The 18,726-nt window shown below is 47.9% G+C and overlaps 2 protein-coding genes across 2 annotated transcripts in view; one reads left to right on the forward strand and one right to left on the reverse strand.

The window, feature by feature from the left end:
* LOC135918838 (uncharacterized) overlaps positions 1-18,726 on the reverse strand; it is a 337,804-nt gene that overhangs the window by 235,293 nt on the left and 83,785 nt on the right. Inside the window, exon 5 of the mRNA XM_065452520.2 lies at positions 5,139-5,278. Within this exon, the coding sequence (XP_065308592.2) occupies positions 5,139-5,278 (140 nt within the window). The remainder of the gene's footprint in view (positions 1-5,138; positions 5,279-18,726) is intronic.
* Positions 1-18,726, forward strand: part of LOC135918849 (uncharacterized) — a 192,904-nt gene that overhangs the window by 159,620 nt on the left and 14,558 nt on the right. The gene's annotated exons all lie outside the window — the stretch shown is intronic.

Below are 18,726 nucleotides of genomic sequence, written 5' to 3' on the forward strand. Positions count from 1 at the left end.
TGATTAACTTCGAAAGTTCTGCCAGTTCTATTCTAGCTGTAGGGTTAGCCGCTTTCATACATTGGCGTTTCCTAATCAGATTTTTTGTCTCCTGCGATAGCTTACTGGTATCCTGTCTAACAAAGTTACCACCGACTTCTATTATACACTCCTTAATAGTGCCCATAAGGATGTCGCTCATTTCTTCAACACTAAGGTCCTATTCCTTAGTTAAAGTCGAATACCTGTTCTGTAGCTTCATCCGGAATTCCTCTATTTTCCCTCTGGCCACTCACTCATTGATCGGCTTCTTATGTACCAATTTATTCCGTACCCTCTTGAAGTCTAGCTAATTGAATTTCTTATCTTTTTATGGTCACAGCAGCGCACTTTGCCGAGCATGTCCACATCTTGTATGACGCCAGGGTTAGCACAGAGTTTGAGGTCCATTTCATTTCCAGTCTTCCAATTCAGGCCCCTCCACGTCCACTTTCGGCTATCCCGCTTGCGGAAGAAGGAATCCCTTTTTCCGCAAGTTCGCATGTATATACTCGTAACTGGATAGCGCAGAGAGAGGGCTTTCTCCTGCAATGGACGTAAAATTGTCTGATGGAGCTGCTGCTGATGATAGACTGGCTGTTTCTGCAAAGCTTGCCAGGAGCTTTTTTATATCACCTGTGGTAGATAGCACAATTATAGTACTTGAGCTAGATTTTTAAGCAGGCGGATATATTTTGAACAATAAATTGCCGTGCAGAATTGACGGCAATTACTATAATTCACTAATTACGTTTTTACCTAATTACTAAACACCCAGTGTATATTCATCCGCCCTCAAAAGGAGCCGAAACGCACTTTAGAAGTTGAAATGCACCATTGTCAGCTCTTGTAGCCGACATGGACCTTGAAACCCCGCAGACCTAGTTTAGCAGAGCTTGGATCTAGCATAGCTGCCGACTGAGTTCGTACGCCCACTACTGGGAGACATGAGCTAAAGGTGCGGTCCCATTTGACGGACGCCAGCTCCAATTCGATCACCCGAGTTAAACACATTTAAGGCCTAGGCATTGCGATATGAAATCAACGACTGTTCATACCGTATGGTGTTCATGAATGAAGCGAGTAGCAGCGGCACTGCAGAAAAAGCAAATGAGGCAGCAAGTCGGACATCGTACTGATGGATTCCACGACTAACGCCAGCAGGTGCCGTTACGCTTCGGTGAAGGGTTGAAATCTGGGCCAGTTGATACATAGTTGAAGGAAAAGAAATTGCTGGCTGGAAATTGGCAGATGTTGGGGCAACTTATCGTAGAAAACTTGAAGTCACGCCGTATGTGTATAAATTGAGCCACAACATCAAAAAGGTTGCCGCCAAGCAGCGAGTAAGTGTTGCGTTTTCTGCCCCTTTCAAGCTTTCGGGTCTGTGCTTGCACAGTTTTTGAGGCAGGGCAAGGAACCACGTTTGCACAAAGCAGCATGAAAAACGTTCTACGGCAGGTGTCACAGGGGTTGTGTATAAGTTCCCTCTCACATGCGACAAAGTATACATAGGCCAAACCTGTCCTCCCTGGAGTCAGATACCGGTGCGAACTTGCCTCGCCATTGCAATGAATGTGGCTGTTACCCTTTGTTCAGCAATGTAACGATTCTTGGTAGGGGCAAGGGTAATGACGAGCGAGAAATCCTGGAAGTGTATTACATCAGTTTATTAGGTGACGGCCGCATTAGTACAACTTCGGTGCGCTTACTTGAAAAAGAATTGGCATTTCTAGGTCGGTTGCGATAGATGCGATACCTTGTCCTTTCATGCACTCTGATTAACGATGCTGTGGTTGTGCATGCTCTGCTGGCCTTGATGGGACTACGCCGTTTCTAACAAAGCTCAGTTGATAGTCCAGTCGTTGTGGTGTGAACCTCTATTCTTGTGCTTTGTGTTTGTGACTGGTTTTTTCCTTCAGTTACGCTTCGTTCACAATCCCGACACACGAGAACTATGAACAAAAGGGACACAATGAAAAATCGATGACTTCCTCGCACTTTTATTGCGCAAAGAATTAAATCAACAGCAAACAAGGCCAAAGTGTAGAGTGGGATATTTACACGTGTGCTTATCTTTCTAGGCACACGGCTTTCAACCTGCTAAGCACAACACGTGCCTGCATGTGTCGGAAGTTTCTTGAATGTTATCGATGGTTCTAACCATTGCCGGTTGTCACCGAACCTTGTGTAATCTGATTGCATGCACGGCGCGAACTGCGTAGTACCTCCTGGAAGACAAGCAGGCACCAGCGATAACTCTGGAACCTTCAATGACTAATGTAAAAGCCAATGCGCTTGTTCCGCTGATCAGATTCCCGACGATCGCCCACTGTGTTCGCCGCTTTCGTTGTGCTGTGAGTGTAATCTGCTTCTGTGGGCACATGTTGGCCCAATAAACAGTTCTTCATTCTAAAACTTCTTCATTCACAGTATTGTGACTGTTTTCTTCACCATCACTGCTACATGACATCTGGTAAAGGTGCTAGTGCGTTCATGTAACGAACGCCCCCGCGAAGCCCGATCCAAGCCCGAAACCTCAAGATAACACCAGCGTCACCCCGGACCATAAAGCTAGCCACAGGATGCAAAACCCGCCTCCGTAACGCGGTGTTCTACCTGAGACGACCAGGAAGACTGTGGCCTAATCAATAAGCAAAATGAAAACCTGACCATACCCTGTCGTGCATGAACAACACAGGGAGCCCCCTACTTTCTATGGAGCATCAACGGAAGACATGTTAGAAAGATTGTGAACTAACAACAAGTGGAACGCTGAAGTCTGATTGCGTCAGGTCTATTTTTCGCTGGACGAAGCAGTCCAGGCTTGGTTTGACAATCTAGACTCCTCGTTAACGACATGGGACCTGTTCTGCACCTAAAGACTTTCGAAAGCATCGTCAGAAGAGAAAGGTCTGAACATCTACTGCAAGCATTTGTGCAGCGGGCCAACGAGAACACCACACTTTTTACACAAGAGACCACCCCGCTTTTCCGGCCGGCCAACCCGGATCTGTCTAAGGAGAAGAAAATTTGGTTCCTTATGCTTCGGTAAAACAAGAACTCTTTGTCGCACTTATGCGCAACCTGACCAACACCATAGCAGAATTTTTATCAGAGGCTTCGACAATTGAGAAGGCGCTATAAATGCGCACTAGGCAGTTCCAACCACCGCTTTATGCCAAACACACACATTCAAGCACTCTGTTCTGATGATCTGAGCAAGACAATAAGAGCAGTTGTGCAAGAAGAACTCCGGAAGATGTTCCTAGTATCGCAGCACAAAATTAATTCGATGGTTTTTGTAGTCTGAAAGAAAATTAAATGGTCACTGGAAGTACGAGAAGCCCCACCATTACCGCAAATCCAGCCGGCAGCGATGAGCTACGCCGCCTTCACCCGCCTTCAAGGTCCCCCTCCGCGACCATGCCAGGGGCCCGTAACGCCGCGATTCCGTCATTCACCGCCGCCAGCACGCCCGCTCGTCGCGCAGCACAGCTACTCGAGAAAGACAGACATTTGGCGCGCCACTGTCCGCTCAGCGATCACTGCGTGGAAGCCGGTCATGTCTATCGCCGAAGCCAATACCATGACTTGGGACTGCGAGGGTTAGGTGTCAGCGCACCACAGTAATTGCCACGCGATATCACCCACTACCTCAGTGGAGCCCTCGACGACCATCCTGTTCACCGTCACCGGGCCGCTACGTGTCCCCGCAACGCCTAACATACACTGGCCCATCCCAGGGCCAGTCTGCTAGCCCATATCCGTAAAACTAAAAGCACCAGCCGATAGAGGTGCGATTGCTATTCCTCGAACTGACGAAGATCATCTGCTACCGACGAAGACGACGAAAAGTCACTCTCGACGACATATCAACGAGACGCCGCCATGCCGATGAAGCCTAGAAGCAAAGAATGCGACGACAAAAGGAGACCTGACGGCGTCACGTTCCAGCCATTACCTTAGTAACACGACACAGCCGTGAGCCGACGGCAAGACCAAACTGCAACACAAAACAAAGAACCACCGACATCGAAGTGTTTATTGACGACCGTGCAGTCACCGCCTTATCGGACACAGGGGCCGGCTACTGCGTCATAAATTGACCCATTGCCGCCCTGATGAAGAAAGTTAGGACTGCATGCGAAGGCCCTGAAATCTCAACAGCTGGAGGACTCCTAATAACACCGACCGTAATCTGCACTGGAAGAATTACTATGAAGAATTACTGTGCCACCTTCACTATCCTTCAACAATGCTCAAGAGAAGTGATTCTCAGTACGAACTTCCTAAACCAACAAGACGGAATCACCGAGCTGAAGGTGAAGTCGATAACGCTATCCGAAGATCACGCGATACGGCCAGAGAGGTCGAAAAGTTCATTTCATCACTCGCAGTTTTGCGACTATTTTTTTCACCGTCACAACTACGTGACAATATCATAAATGGGGTGTTATTAAAGCGCAGCTCTTAGGCGCCCGTTCCTCCGGCGAGCGTCAGCGTCGGCGTTTTCCCTCGTATCCGAGCTAACGAGCACAGTGAAGGATGAAAGTGAACGCAGAGCGCAACAGTAGATGAAAAGTGGTCATGGCAACGATGGTGCGAGGAGGAAATCAGAGGAGGAGGGAGCAGCGGAACCATAAGGCGGAAAGCAGAGGAGGATATGCGGCGAAAGCGTGAGAAGTGCTGTGCTACGCAAAACGGACGATGACTACGAGATGCGTCAATGCGTCAGAGTAGCGCGCGTCGCCTGTATGGAAGCAAAGCGCTGCATGAGCGGAGGCCTCTCTGCGGCGGCTACTGTGAGTCATGCTGACGCGTCCCCCACCTCGTGATGTACAGATTAGTGAGGCAGTCGCGCCACACTTTGCTCCGTTTACAACGTGCCGCACGAGACAGGTTGTCTGCGCCAGCCATTATATCGCGAAATGAAAACTCCCGTATAGCTGTGCTCAAATTTCACATTAGGGAGTGCCATAGTCATTGATGCCTTTTTTTCAAGCACTTGCCAACAACTGTGAGCATGTGTAATGGACAGAAACGAACAAGCCAAGTTTCCACACTTGCACGTTTAATTGCCAGTGCGAAACTCACAAAAGGTTTTCACTATGGGTACTCGCCTGGCCCTGTTGAATGCTGAACGCAGTCGTCGCCGCAGCGTGAGCAGTATCCACTTGGCTCCAAGGTACGCGATCAGGTAGAGCGACAGGCCCAACCACAGGCCCAAGTAGCCACCGATTATGCCTAGAATCTGGGTGCCCTGCGCAAAGTTGCTACAGTTGAAAATGACGCATCACATATCTGCTACAATAAGCGCACTCACTAGAAAAAAAAAAACTTTACTTTGGACATTACACGTACTCAAGGAAACAGTCGCACGCAACGCTTGACTCACGATTGAAATATAATCGCGATTTTTTTATGTTTCTTCTAATGATGTTTGCCTGCCTTCGAACTAATTTTGATTATGCGTTCTGCCCTCTCTACTCGGGCCTTGAGCAAGGTTTACAGTATTGTGCAAATAAGTTATAAAAATGTAGAAAATCAATTCACATTTCAATCGTCGTCGTCGTCGTGATATTCCATATAAAGCCCAAATGTGATAGAATCGTAGTCACGTGACATGTTTTGCTGGTGCAAGAGAGAGTGATTGTGAGGAAAAGGAGACGCTATTTTCTGGAACCATTTATGGAGCCCAACTCAGTGCCTGTGTAGGTGCAAGTAAAAGCGCGCGCCTATTGTCTCAGTAGGATGGTAGCTTGAGCTCACACGCGCAACAGAGTTGTCGCGGGCGTGAGAAGATGGCGTGGATCCTGCCCACCCTTCCCCCTTGCGTACGTGATGTCAAGTCACCATTCTTCTTGGCGAACACGCACACGTTTTACCTTGTTCAGTGTAGGTGCTAGAAAAAGTGCGCGTGGGCGACAAGAAGGATGACGCCTTAATCTTGCGCGTGCAACGGAGGAAGGCGGGAAGGATCATCGCCGTTTTCTCGCGCCCGAAAGCAAGGGAGACATGAGCGCTTCTCTTGTACTCCGGCTGTGCATTGCGTGGCAGAGTGCAATCACACGTGCCATATTTTGCAATTTATTTGCTCTGAAGGCAAAAGGAGGGCTACTTGAGACAGCTGATGGCTTCCTGCACGCTGTTTCATGCGGACTTAGTTAGCGCTGTAGCAAAATACAGCCGGACGAGCGATTCGCTCACCACGGCTACCGCTCGTCATCACGTCTGCAGTGCAGGATTGCCACCCGCTTACGACTATGAGGGCAAGTTACCGGGAACGTTCGCCGCCTTGTATGGCCGGAGGACCGAGTGTTTCAGAACTGCTGTTGTGCGGATGCTCGACACACTTCTCTTGAGCAGTCATGTTGGCCTGACACACTTCTCTCAAGCAGTCATGTTAGACTGATGTACTTTCTCAAACAGTCATGTTAGACTGATATAAATATCGTAAATAAACCCATATTCCTCGTTCTCGATGAGAAGCAGTCCTTCCCTTCATCAACGTCCAAGGCGTGGATAAGTTGGACGACGGCATGGGCCAGCTACCTTCCAATTCATGCCGGACTCCAATCTTGACAACGGATCACGAACGACGGGATTGAGCCCACAATCCTGACAAATGGCTGACAGAGGTGAGATGGACTTTGCGACGTTGTGCTGTGACTGCGGTGAGTGCTTGGTTCTTGCTTTGACTCTCTAGGCTTCATTTTGTGGTTGTTCTGTTTAGAACAGTAGGGAAGCTAGATTGTTGAGTGTTAGCTAGGTTGTGTTTTCCTAGCTAGATTTAGAGAGCAGGATCAAGGCAGTAAAGGAGCAATCATGTAGTTAAGGACACTGCTGAGAGACGAATTGTTGATTGTTGGTGAGGAACTTGGCCTAGATGTGTGCAAGGAAATGCTAAAATCGGAATTATTGGAGCTAATTTCCGAAAAGGCCAGTGAGGAAGAAATTGAAATGGGGTTTGAACTTCTGAAAAAAAGAGAGAAACGGGGCAGAGAAAGAGAAGGGCGGGAAAGAGAAGAACGGGAAAGAGAAAGAGAGGAACGCGATAAAGATCGCGATTTAAGAAAAATGCAACTTGAAAGCAAACGTTCGGAGTTGTCTCAAGGAAGTGAAGGCGCTCTGAGACGATCAAGTGAGGTAGAATCGTACCGCATGGACAAGCTATTAAAGCCATTTGAGGTCGGGACCGACATAGGCTTGTTCCTAAGCAATTTTGAAAGGACTTGCAAAAAGATGAACTTCGGCCCGCGTACATGGCCACAGCGGTTGCTTTCTATGTTGCCGTATGAGGCGGCGGAAGTAATCGCAAGATTAAGTGCACATGATGCATATGATTATGCAAAAGTTAAGGCTAGTCTCCTGAAGAAATACCGCCTTTCAGCCGAAGCTTTTCGGCAAAGGTTTAGGAGCACAGGCAAGAAAGATAGCGAGGGATATCCGGAGTTTGCATATAGCTTAAAGGCCAACCTAGTCGAGTGGCTTGAAAGCGCGGAAGCATAAGAAAGCAGAGACATGATCATTGAATGCATGTGTCTAGAGCAGTTTTACAAAACCATCACCCAAGCTGTGAAACGGTGGGTGCAAGACAGAGGGAATGTAAACACTATGTAAAGGGCGGCCGAATTAGTCGAAGAGTACGCAAACGGTAGAAAGTTGAACTCCGAGGACGGAAACTTGGATGGTTGAAATGGACCGCGGAAACCATTTCCGTTGAAAAGGGGTGCGCAGACTAGACAATCGGAGCCTGTAGACATAGCGGAAAAGCCCGCAGAAAAGAGCGAGGAGAAACTTAACGGAGAAACCGCACAAAAAGAACAGAAAAGAAAATTCGAATCTTTTAGACCAATTCGCTGTTACAAATGCCACAAACTGGGACATATAGTTGTAAACTGCGGGAAGCCTAGCGTAGTTTTCTCCTACGTGGAGGAAAAAGATGAGAATATGGAACTTTTAAGTCCATATCTTCACGGCCTGCAAGTTAATGGAAAACCATGCCGAGTGCTAAGAGACAGTGCCGCCACGATGGACATTGTCCATCCATCTTACGAGACGGTAGATGACTTCACCGGAGAAGTAGCATGGATAAAACAGGTTGTAGAAGAACACAGTGTGTGTCTGCCCATGGCCAAAGTCAGAATCAATGGACCATTCGAGGAGCTAGAGACTGAGGCTGCAGCTTCAAAATTTTTGTCACTGCAGTATCCTTACATCTCTTCGAATCGTTTGAATCAGTTACTGCGTGACAAAGGGCTCAAACTGGGAGAGGGCATAGTACAAGCATTGACCCGAGGCCAAGCTCGTAGGATCGCGGCGCTTTCGGCTGAAAATGCACAAACTCCTCCAGCGGGAGCATAAAAGGGGATAATTTCAATACTCGAATCCATGCTAGGCCCGAGAGACAAAAGAACAGTTGAGGAGAGCCTGCCAGCTGACCAGCTCAATGAGAGCGTTGCACTAGAGCGTCAAAGCTCTAGCCTGCAGGAAGAGCAAGCTGACGCACTCACAAGCGAGACAGGGTCGTCATAATCACCGGCCTCAAAGAACTTTGATCAGCTCTTACGTGTGGATAGAGAGTCACTGGCAGCCGAGCAAAAGAATGATGAGAGCCTAGCTAAATTACATGACACAGCTAAAGAAGGCATTGCTCGGCGCAACGTGACAATACATGAGAGAGGAGGATTGTTGTATCGGAACTACAGAGATCGAAAGGGTAGAATTTTAGATCAGTTAGTCGTACCTACTAAGTACAGGGAGGAGCTTTTGAGTCTCTGTCATGGAAATGGGTGGTCCGGCCACCTAGGCATAAACAAATCAAAGGAAAGATGGCTTATCGAATACTACTGGCCTGGCTCCTTCAAAGACGTAAAATACTTTGTATGATCATGCGACGCCTGCCAGCGTTCTGGTAAACCTGGAGAGACATGGAAAGCTCCACTGAAGGTAGTGCCCTTAATAACAGAGCCTTTCAGACGAATTGTAATATACACGGTAGGACCTCTTCCAAAAACAAAATCGGGCTACAGGTACTTGTTTACCATGCTGTGTGCGGCTACCAAGTTTCCAGAAGCAATCACTTTGAAAGAGCTCAGCTCCACCGAAGTAGTAGACGTGCTTTTGACAGTGTTTGCACGAGTTGGGTTTCCAGCCGAAATTCAGGCAGATCAAGGGCCAGTATTCACGAGCGCACTGACTTCCACATTCTTGCAGAAGTGCGGAGTAATGTTAATACACAGTTCGGTATCTCACCCTCAGTCAAACAGTGTAGAGAGGTGGCATTCGGTGGTTAAGCGAGTTTTGCGTGCGCTCTGTTACGAGCACAAGGAGGACTGCGAGAACTGTCTGCCGGCAACTTTGTTCGCTTTGCGAATGATTCCACATGAAGCGACAGGGTTCTCGCCAGCAGAACTAGTGTGTGGGAGTAAAGAGGGGAGAGTCCAACAGTGGTTGAATACGCGCTAAAATTGCTGGAACGGCTAAGCGCAACCCAAGAACTAGCCGGAAAAAACATGGGAGTAGCTCAAAAGAATGCCAAATTCTATTACGACAAGAATGCGAAGCTTCGTACGTTTAACACCCGACACCACGTAATGATCCTCAAACCTTCAAGAAAGAACAAGCTTGAAGTTCACTGGAACGGGCCCGTTAAAGTGTTGCACAAACTTTCAGATACTATGCTCTGAAAATGCCCGGTTGCAGGAAGGAGGTGAGGATATATCACTTGAATTTGATGAAGGCGTATATTGAGCGGAGCGGAGTCGTTAACTATACCATCAAAGAGCAGGATGGCACTATAGTACCAAGTTTAAGGAGTATAGGGCGACCTCCAACTCTGAAATCGGCCTAGAAGAAGTAGTAGAGCACTCGGTAAGCTCGCATGCTCTAAGACCCGAGCAGCTAGATGAGCTAAAAGAGGTGTTAGGGGAATATCTCGACAGATTCGGTGATCGGCCGGGTAGAGCCGAACTAATAATGCATGAAATTGAGCTGACACCAACCGAACCAGTAAGATCAAAGCCTTACAGGGTGTCTCCAAGACAGAGAGAGATTATGGAGGCAGAGATACAGTGCATGCTAGAGTTGGGAGTTGTTGAGCCCACTGAGAGTGACTACACGTCACCACTAATACTCGTAGAAACCCCTCACAAGGACCCTCGTCCGTGTGTTGACTACGGGAAGTTAAATGCCATCACTAGGGATCAGCTGTACCCGATAAACAACATTGAGGAACGAATTGAAAGAGTTAGCGCTGCTAAATACATTTGAACTATAGATCTCGTGCGGGGGTACTGGCAAGTTCCCCTTTCAGAAAGTGCCAGCCGCTATGCCGCATTCATCTCGCCTGTAGGCACTTTTCGCCCTCTCGCACTCAGCTTCGGGCTGAAGAACGCGCCGTTTAGCTTCTCTCAGTTAATGGATATTGTCCTAAAAGACTTGCAGGAGTTCTCCTTGCCCTATCTTGATGATGTAGCGATTTTTTCGGACAGCTGAGAGCAACACGTATCGCACCTCAAACAGGTGTTCTCACGGTTGAGGGAAGCCGGCTTAACGGTGAAAGCGGAAAGGTGTAGGTTTGGTTGTTCGCAGGTAACTTATCTGGACCATGTTGTCGTTCAGGGCATGAGATGGCCGGCTGAGCTGAAAATAGCTACGATTGGAGAATTTTCAAAGTCGCGCACGAAAACGGACCTTCGTTCATTTTTGGGACTTGTGGGGTACTATCAACGGTACATTCCGAATTACTCGCAACTGGCAAGTCCATTAACAGACGCCCGCCGAAAGGGAGCACCGAATAACGTACACTGGGATAAGGACAAAGAGAACGCTTTCCAAAGTTTGAAAACGCTATTGGTTTCTCGCCCTGTGTTTCGCGCGCCAGACTACACAAAGGAATTCATAGTTCAATGCGACGCAAGCGACAGAGGTATGGGCGTGGTACTTAGTCAGGTCGGCAACGATAACGAGGAGCATCCTATCCTCTATGCCAGCCGTAAACTAAATGTAAGGGAGGAAGCCTACAGTGCTTCAGAGAAGGAATGCGCTTGTTTAGTTTGGGCCGCCCAGAAGTTGTCGTGTTACTTGTACGGAGCGAAGTTCATCTTCGACACCGGCCACTGTCCTCTGACGTGGCTCAATCAAATGTCACGCAAGAATGGCCGCTTGCTCCGATGGAGCCTCACTCTGCAAGAGTACAACTTCTCCGTTGGATATAAGAAGGGAAAGTTGCATAGCAATGCGGATGGTTGGAGTAGGCTAATTTGAATTCTGCCTTTGCGGGTCCCACCTACATTTTATTGTTATTAGTGTTAATTTTTTTAAGCCTAGAAGATCTTCTCTCATTTAGCAGGATTCCCTCCATGATTGCTGAATTTGTCAGCACGAAATTGCTTCAGAAATTGGCATAGTGAAATGCAGCATTTTTTTTTTGTTTCTGCACTTATGTTTTTTTTTTTAAGCCTAGCGAGTCTAAAGTGAGAGCCAATGTACGTCATCTCGGCGCAGAGCCGTGTTGTGGGGTTCATTTTGCAGTTGCCTGTGCTTGTTTGATGTTTTGGGGCGGTGACATCAATACACAAGTGGTCGCTGCAAGTCAAGGCATCAATCACACCCTGACCACCAGCCATTCTCTTCCTGCCCAGCGGTTGTCAGCGCTAGACAGTCGAGCATTTTCGGGCCATGGAGGCGCTGTTAAGAATGGCCACCTGAAGTGCAGGATTGCCACCCGCTTACGACTATGAGGGCAAGTTACCGGGAACGTTCGCCGCCTTGTATGGCCGGAGGACCGAGTGTTTCAAAACTGCTGCTGTGCGGATACTCGACACACTTCTCTTGAGCAGTCATGTTGGACTGACACAATTGTACCCGCCGTGGTTGCACAGTGGCTATGGTGTTGGGCTGCTGAGCACGAGGTCGCGGGATCGAATCCCGGCCACGGCGGCCGCATTTCGATGGGGGCGAATGCGAAAACACCCGTGTGCTTAGATTTAGGTGCACGTTAAAGAACCCCAGGTGGTCCAAATTTCCCGAGTCCTCCACTACGGCGTGCCTCATAATCAGGAAGTGGTTTTGGCGCGTAAAACCCCAAATAATATTATTATATTATTATGACACACTTCTCTCAAGCAGTCATGTTAGACTGATGTACTTTCTCAAACAGTCATGTTAGACTGATATAAATATTGCAAATAAACCCATATTCCTCATTCTCGATGAGAAGCAGTCCTTCCCTTCATCAACGTCCTCAGCGTGGATAAGTTGGACGACGGCATGGGCCAGCTACCTTCTAATTCATGCCGGACTTCAATCTTGACAACGGATCACGAACGACGGGATTGAGCCCCCAATCCTGACAGCGGTTGGCGAGGTTGATGTGTTCATTGTAGCCTGCGCACACGTGACATTATGCTTGGTCATTTAGCGAATTTTCATAGCAATTTATAAGTCCGGCCAAACCACTATCCTTACTAATTCGTATAGCTGTATAATTTTAGCTGTGGCAATAAATTCTTCGCATTTCGAGAGAATCTGCAACTTTTTTGGTAGCACAGGTGATACCTCCACAAAACATTTTCCATAGAAAAATCAATGAACCCAACCGATAATCGGTGCAGTCAGCAGTCGAGTCGTATAACCAATCTTTGACAATTCTCTGCGGTGGAAAAGCTGACGAGTACCAGCTAAACCAGGAATGTGAATCGTCCATAGCATTCTAACAATCAGAATAGCATCGTTACGGTGTAGCTACGGGGAAGAACTAGACAGCAGTACAACTGCAAGAGGCGTAAACTAAGTCCTAAAAGTAAATAATACACAAGGACAACGAAAGCGGCGGGCAGATTCGTCCATCGTTAAAATCTGGTCTCTGGGTGAAGCGCATGGGCTATCTACACATGAGCCACCGTACTATATCCAAGCGTAATCACTCATGCTCGCACAGGCTCCACAATGTACAACACTGTGCGCTTCAAGCATGCAATATGATCGGAGACCACATTGTTTCACAAAACAGTGAGCGACAACACTCGAGAAAGTTTTTGTACAAGGAAGCGCGTCTGGTCCGCGATAAACGGTCGCCGAAAAAAAATGGAATAGGTACACGTGTCAATGCTCGCCTTTTATATACCATCGTCCCGGAGCCACAAATAATTATGGAAACAAAAAATAAATATAATCAAGGAAACTAATACAACACGTACTGAATAATGTAAGTAATATAAAATATTATTGAGATCATTATTGATGGAAACTGACCCTTGCACCCTTTAACACCCGTACTATTTCTAGTGAAGCTAACTTAGCAGGACACATTGAGGAACTAGCAGGCATTGTTTGGGATATCACTGACGTTTGTGAGGTTAGAACTGCAAGTGAGGCTTATACAGTGCTCACTAACGGCCACATCCTCGGCTATAGAGGACTTCCATATAGGAAATTATACGGGGTAGGATTCCTAATTCATAAGGATATAGCGGCCAACAGACGAATTCTACAACAATAATGAGAGGGTAGCGGTAGTTGTAATAAAGCTTAATGACCGGTATAGGTTAAAGGAGGTACAAGCATATGCTCTGACCTCCAGTCATGATCAGGATGAAGTGGATCACTTTTATGAAGATGTGGACTTGGCAATGAGAAAAGTTCAAACTCAGTAGACTGTAGTAATGGGCGACTTCAATGCACAAGTGGGGAAAAAGCAGGTTGATGAACAGGCAATTGGCAACTGCGGTGGTGGTTCTAGAAACACTAGAGGAGAGAGGTTGGTAGAATTCGTGGAGAGAAATAAGCTAAGAATGGTAAACACCTTCTTCAGAAAGCGTAGCAACAAAAAGTGGACCTGAAAAAGCCATAATGTGAAACAAGGAATGAAATCGATTTCATACGCTCAGCCAATCGCTGCATAAGGCAGGATATAGAAGTGTTAGGTAGGGTAAATTGCACTAATCATAGACTTGTGAGGTCTACGATTCAGCTCAATGTGAAGAGAGAAAGAGTAAAATTAGTCAAACTTCTAGAAACATGCCAACCTAGAGGCAGTAAGGAAACAGCGGACCAATTCAGGCTGGTACTTGCAAACAGATATGCAGTCTTAGAACAGTGAGATGTGTAGATGACATAGAGGTAATGAATGAAGCCGTTACTAGGCTGGTTTCAGAAGCAGCAATTGAAGTGCGAGGCAATGCAACAAGGCCACCAGTAGGTAAGCTCGGCCAAGCAACGAAGGACCTAATAAAAACAACAAAGAACGAAACTATATAACTCAAGAGATCAGATAGAATTCACGGAACTGTCCAAACAGATCCACGAGGAGAAATCAAAGTATATTCGAAATACAACGTAAGGAAGAATGAGGAAGCAGTAATAAATGGACGCAGCATGAAATCAGTGAGAAGAAAACTCGGCATAGGATAAGCCAAGATGTAGTAAAAGCAGCGGAAGAATTCTTCCGCTGATTGATTTACACAGAGTAGCCACAGTACCTCCTTTGAAAGGAGTAATGAACAGGTTACAGAGGCTCTCATTATAACTTGCGAGGAAGTTAGACGGGCCTTAGAAGACATGAAACGAGGGAAGTCGGCAGGAGACGATGGAAAAAGAGTTGATTTAATCAAAGATGGAGTAGACATTATGCTTGAAAAGCTTGAGGCCCTTTATACGAAATGTTTCACGACTTCAAGGGTTCCAGACAACTGGAAGAATGCCAACATTTTACTAATCCATAAAAAGGGAGACGTTAAAGAATTGAACAATTATAGGCCCATTAGCTTCCTTCCAGTATTGTATTAAATATTCCCCAAGATACTTTGCAATAGGAAAAGGGCCACACTTGACTTCAGTCAACCGAAGAAACAGCATGGCTTCATGAAGAAATACTGTACTATAGATCAGATTCATGTAATCAATCAGGTAATCGAGAAGTCTTCAGAGTACAATCAGCCTCTCTAGATGGCTTTCATAGATTACGAAAAGGCACTTGATTCAGTAGAGATACCTGCAGTCACCACAGTCAAGTTTCCAGTGTGTTCGCAGGCTTTCTTAAATTTATGTGCAATTTTTCAAATAAACGTCCGCGGATAGTCTGCGATTGTCTATAGACTTATTTATGGAATTAAAAAGAAACCATGTCTCCTAAAAAACTGCCCAACCGGTGCCAAACGTGCTTGAAGCACCGGCACCAAACAAAGTGCGGCTCAGAATTCCGCTTATTTTTGCGAGACAGCCTGCGCTGTGGCAGATTTTCCTTAGCGCCTTTGTGGGGCTAACGTTATTCACTCCTACTTGCCTATACGCAGGCATGCTTGGTTTCGAGCTTCATGTGTTTCGGTTTGCGAAAATTGCACGTTCAGCTTGTTCGTATAGCATGATGGAGGCGAAAGGTGTCGCGAATTCGAAAGAAGGACACCTACTACACGAACCTTTGGCGCAAACTTTCAACAACGAGTTTTAGTTGCGGACTCACAGCATACGTATACCCTCCACTCAGCTGCAATAGAATGTGTGCTCTGAGTATCTTGATAGTGCCACTGGTGTTAATTTGGGACGTTTTGTGATAAAACGTCCGCTTCCATTCCACCCTGTGAAAGTGGATGCACAGCGAAGCAACTGCGGGCATTATACAAGTATAACCAATCCAACAGACGTTAGACGACGTTACACAAGTTACGTACGCCACGCGCGTATGCATGTGTGTGGAACTGCAGCAGCATACATCCTCAGTTTTCTAGGCCATCCGCCAAGCCCAAGTGCCTTTCTTGAAGTAAATTAATGTTTAAAAGGAAAACACGTCAGAATATTTGTAAAGTACGATTTCTACAGAACCTTCAGACATGATAGCATCGGATTGCATTTCAAATATATGAGAAAACGCAATTTTGTTACGCGGAAGCTCAAACACACCCTGTTCGAGCTGCTGTGGAGTTACTGCGGGACAGTATTTTCCATCATGTCTATTACGATTGCAGCACACGCAGTGCGACAAATGCGATGAACAGAGCACCCACGCATCAAGGACAGATACATTTCGTGCACACGTTCGTCACACGCACACTCACGAGTGCGGAAAACATATCAATTAAGAGGTTTTACGTGCAGAAACCGTGATCTGATTAGGAGGCAGGCCGTAGTGGTGTACTCGGAAATTTGGACCACGTGGGGTTCTTTAACGTGCGCCTGAATCAAAGTACACGGGTGTTTTCGCATTTTGCCCCCATCGAAATGCGGCCGCGGTGGCCGGGATATGATCACACGACCTCGTGCTTAGCAGCCCAACGCTATCGCCACTAAGCAACCACGGCAGGTTCACACATGCGGAAATGCTGCATACATCCTCATTCTTGTAGGCCCTGCGCCAGGCGCAAGTGGGTTATTGAACTAATTGAATTACTTGGCCAGCGGAGGTCTTTTGGTCAGGCTGCTGCCGGTAGATGTCCGGTTTTCCCGCAGAGCTTCTGCAGCACCTCCTCCTGAGAACGAGGTTTCTCCATAAAACCTTGGGGGCCGGTTTCAGTGTAGCTGCATGGTCACGCTATATTTCATAGGAGGCAGTGTCGATGAATAAGGGACGTAATGTGTGTGATAAGACAAGGTGCGCGGAAGTGGGAAACATAAATATACGAAGGCAGTGGCCTGTGGGGTGGCGAAGAGGACACCGACTCTTGGCAAATACCCGTGAGTGGGTATGTGCGAAAGGCCCCCATCATCATCATTGACACTGATTTGTGAGTGTCGACAGTGGCGCCTCGACAAGCGTGGCGCGAGAGAGTGGGGCCCGTGGCGTGAGCAGTGCGCGAGGTTCAGCGTTCGAGGGCAAAAAGCTTCCTCGCTGGGCCTCCGGCCCAGCTATCACCGCCCGCGTCGCTACGTCTGCACCGAATCAACGCTTTCACCAGCTGGGAGGCAACCTTGCCCAGTTCTTCCACTGGCCGACTGGTCCAGGAGGGCTGGCGGTCCTGAGCCTGGTTGAACGAGCATTCGGGTGAGCGGCCACAGGGCTACCCTGCCAACTGTGGACGTGACCCGGTGGCTGCTGCTCTGTGCTCCCGAGCACAAACCCCGCCGGTGGGAAACCAAGCACGCGGAGGTCCGGTACATCGACTGTGGCGCAGGGCCACCAGAGCTCTACGTGGCGGTCCGACCCTGCAGTTTAGTCCCGCTGTCCGACACCGGTTCCACGACGTCTCCGACATGGCAACACCTGCTTCCGCGTGAACTGTAGGCACATTACGGCTTACGATTTCCTATATATTGTCGTGTGGTGGTGACGTTGAAGAACAAAGTAGCAAATACTGTTAAAGACAAAACTAGCTTTTATTGGGCGAACCTGTGGCCACGAAAACAAGCTACACTTGTAGCACAACGATAGCGGCGAAAACGGTCGGCGATCGTTGAAAATCTGATCAGCGCGTCAAGCGCGTCCGCTTTTATACAGCAGTCGTCGAATGTTCCAGACTAATCGTTCGAACCCGCGTGCCTTCCACAAAGTTCTACACCAGTCGCGTCAGGCGATGAATTCAGATAACATAAGGTTCGGCGGCAACAGACAGCGGATAGAAGCATCTATAACTTTCCAGAAACATCGGATACATGCAGGCGCGTCCCGCGCTGTACGATACCATTTCTTAGGCGGCGAAACGTGGTCGCCCGATAAAGGTAAGTACACGTGTCATTACACCCCTCTTAAAAAGCATCGACGCGATGCTGCAAACAAACGAAAGTAATAAAGAAAACACTCGTAGCAAAGAAAACAACAAAATAAGGAAGTTCGTCAGCGTCCTTAAAAGGGTTTAAGGCGCACAACTTGGACCACTTCAGATCGTGCGTAGCGCCGCTGTGAATGCGAAATGCCGTCTGGCACGACCTCATAGTCCAGCGCGCCAATGCGTGGAATGACCTTGTAGGGTCCGAACTAGCGCCGCAATAGTTTCTCACTCAGTCCTCATCGGCGTATCGGGGTCCATACCCAAACACGGTTGCCGGGCTGGTACTCGACGAAGCGTCGTCGGAGGTTGCAGTGTCGGCTGTCGGTCCTCTGCTGGTGCTTGATCCACAGGCGGGCGAGCTGTCGGGCTTCTTCGGCGCGCTGGACATATGTAGCGACGTCAAGATTTTCCTCGTCAGTGACGTGCGGTAGCATGGCGTCGAGCGTCGTCGTCGGGTTCCTGCCGTAAACCACCTTAAATGGCGTGATCTGTGTTGTTTTTTGCCGAGTGCACGTTGGTGGCTGAGTGCCGACTGTACCGACAACCGAGAGCCTGACGCTTGTGCAAAATGCTTGGGAATGCAGCATTCCGTCTCCACCTTGTGCTACTTTTGTCGGCATCGACTAACTTTCACGTCATCTTGTGCGCTGTCGCCTGCATGCAGCATCAGCAGCGACGTTGTCGCATACGGTGGGCCTACATGAAAGAACTTTTGCGCGCAAGAGGGTTGGCGACGTGCTATGCCGTCAGCGACTTGGTTGTCATGCAATTTTAATTATTTAATTCAGATGTGATGGCAATGAAAGCAGTGGTTTCTTATGCGGAGAAATAGGTTCGCGTAGAGCACGCTGCGGCGAGCGAAGTTGCCGTGGGCGTGCCATTTCGCTTCTGCTTCGGGCGTTGCTGTCCCGCAGCTTCACCAGCGCGGCAGTCCCGCAGCTAATTCCTTCCCATACTTCCTAATGTGACGATCCTGCGTTTACATGCACCGCGAGAGTCGACTCGC

This window comes from Dermacentor albipictus, chromosome 9, assembly GCF_038994185.2.
Source record: "Dermacentor albipictus isolate Rhodes 1998 colony chromosome 9, USDA_Dalb.pri_finalv2, whole genome shotgun sequence".
Classification (NCBI taxonomy): Eukaryota; Metazoa; Arthropoda; class Arachnida; order Ixodida; family Ixodidae; genus Dermacentor; species Dermacentor albipictus.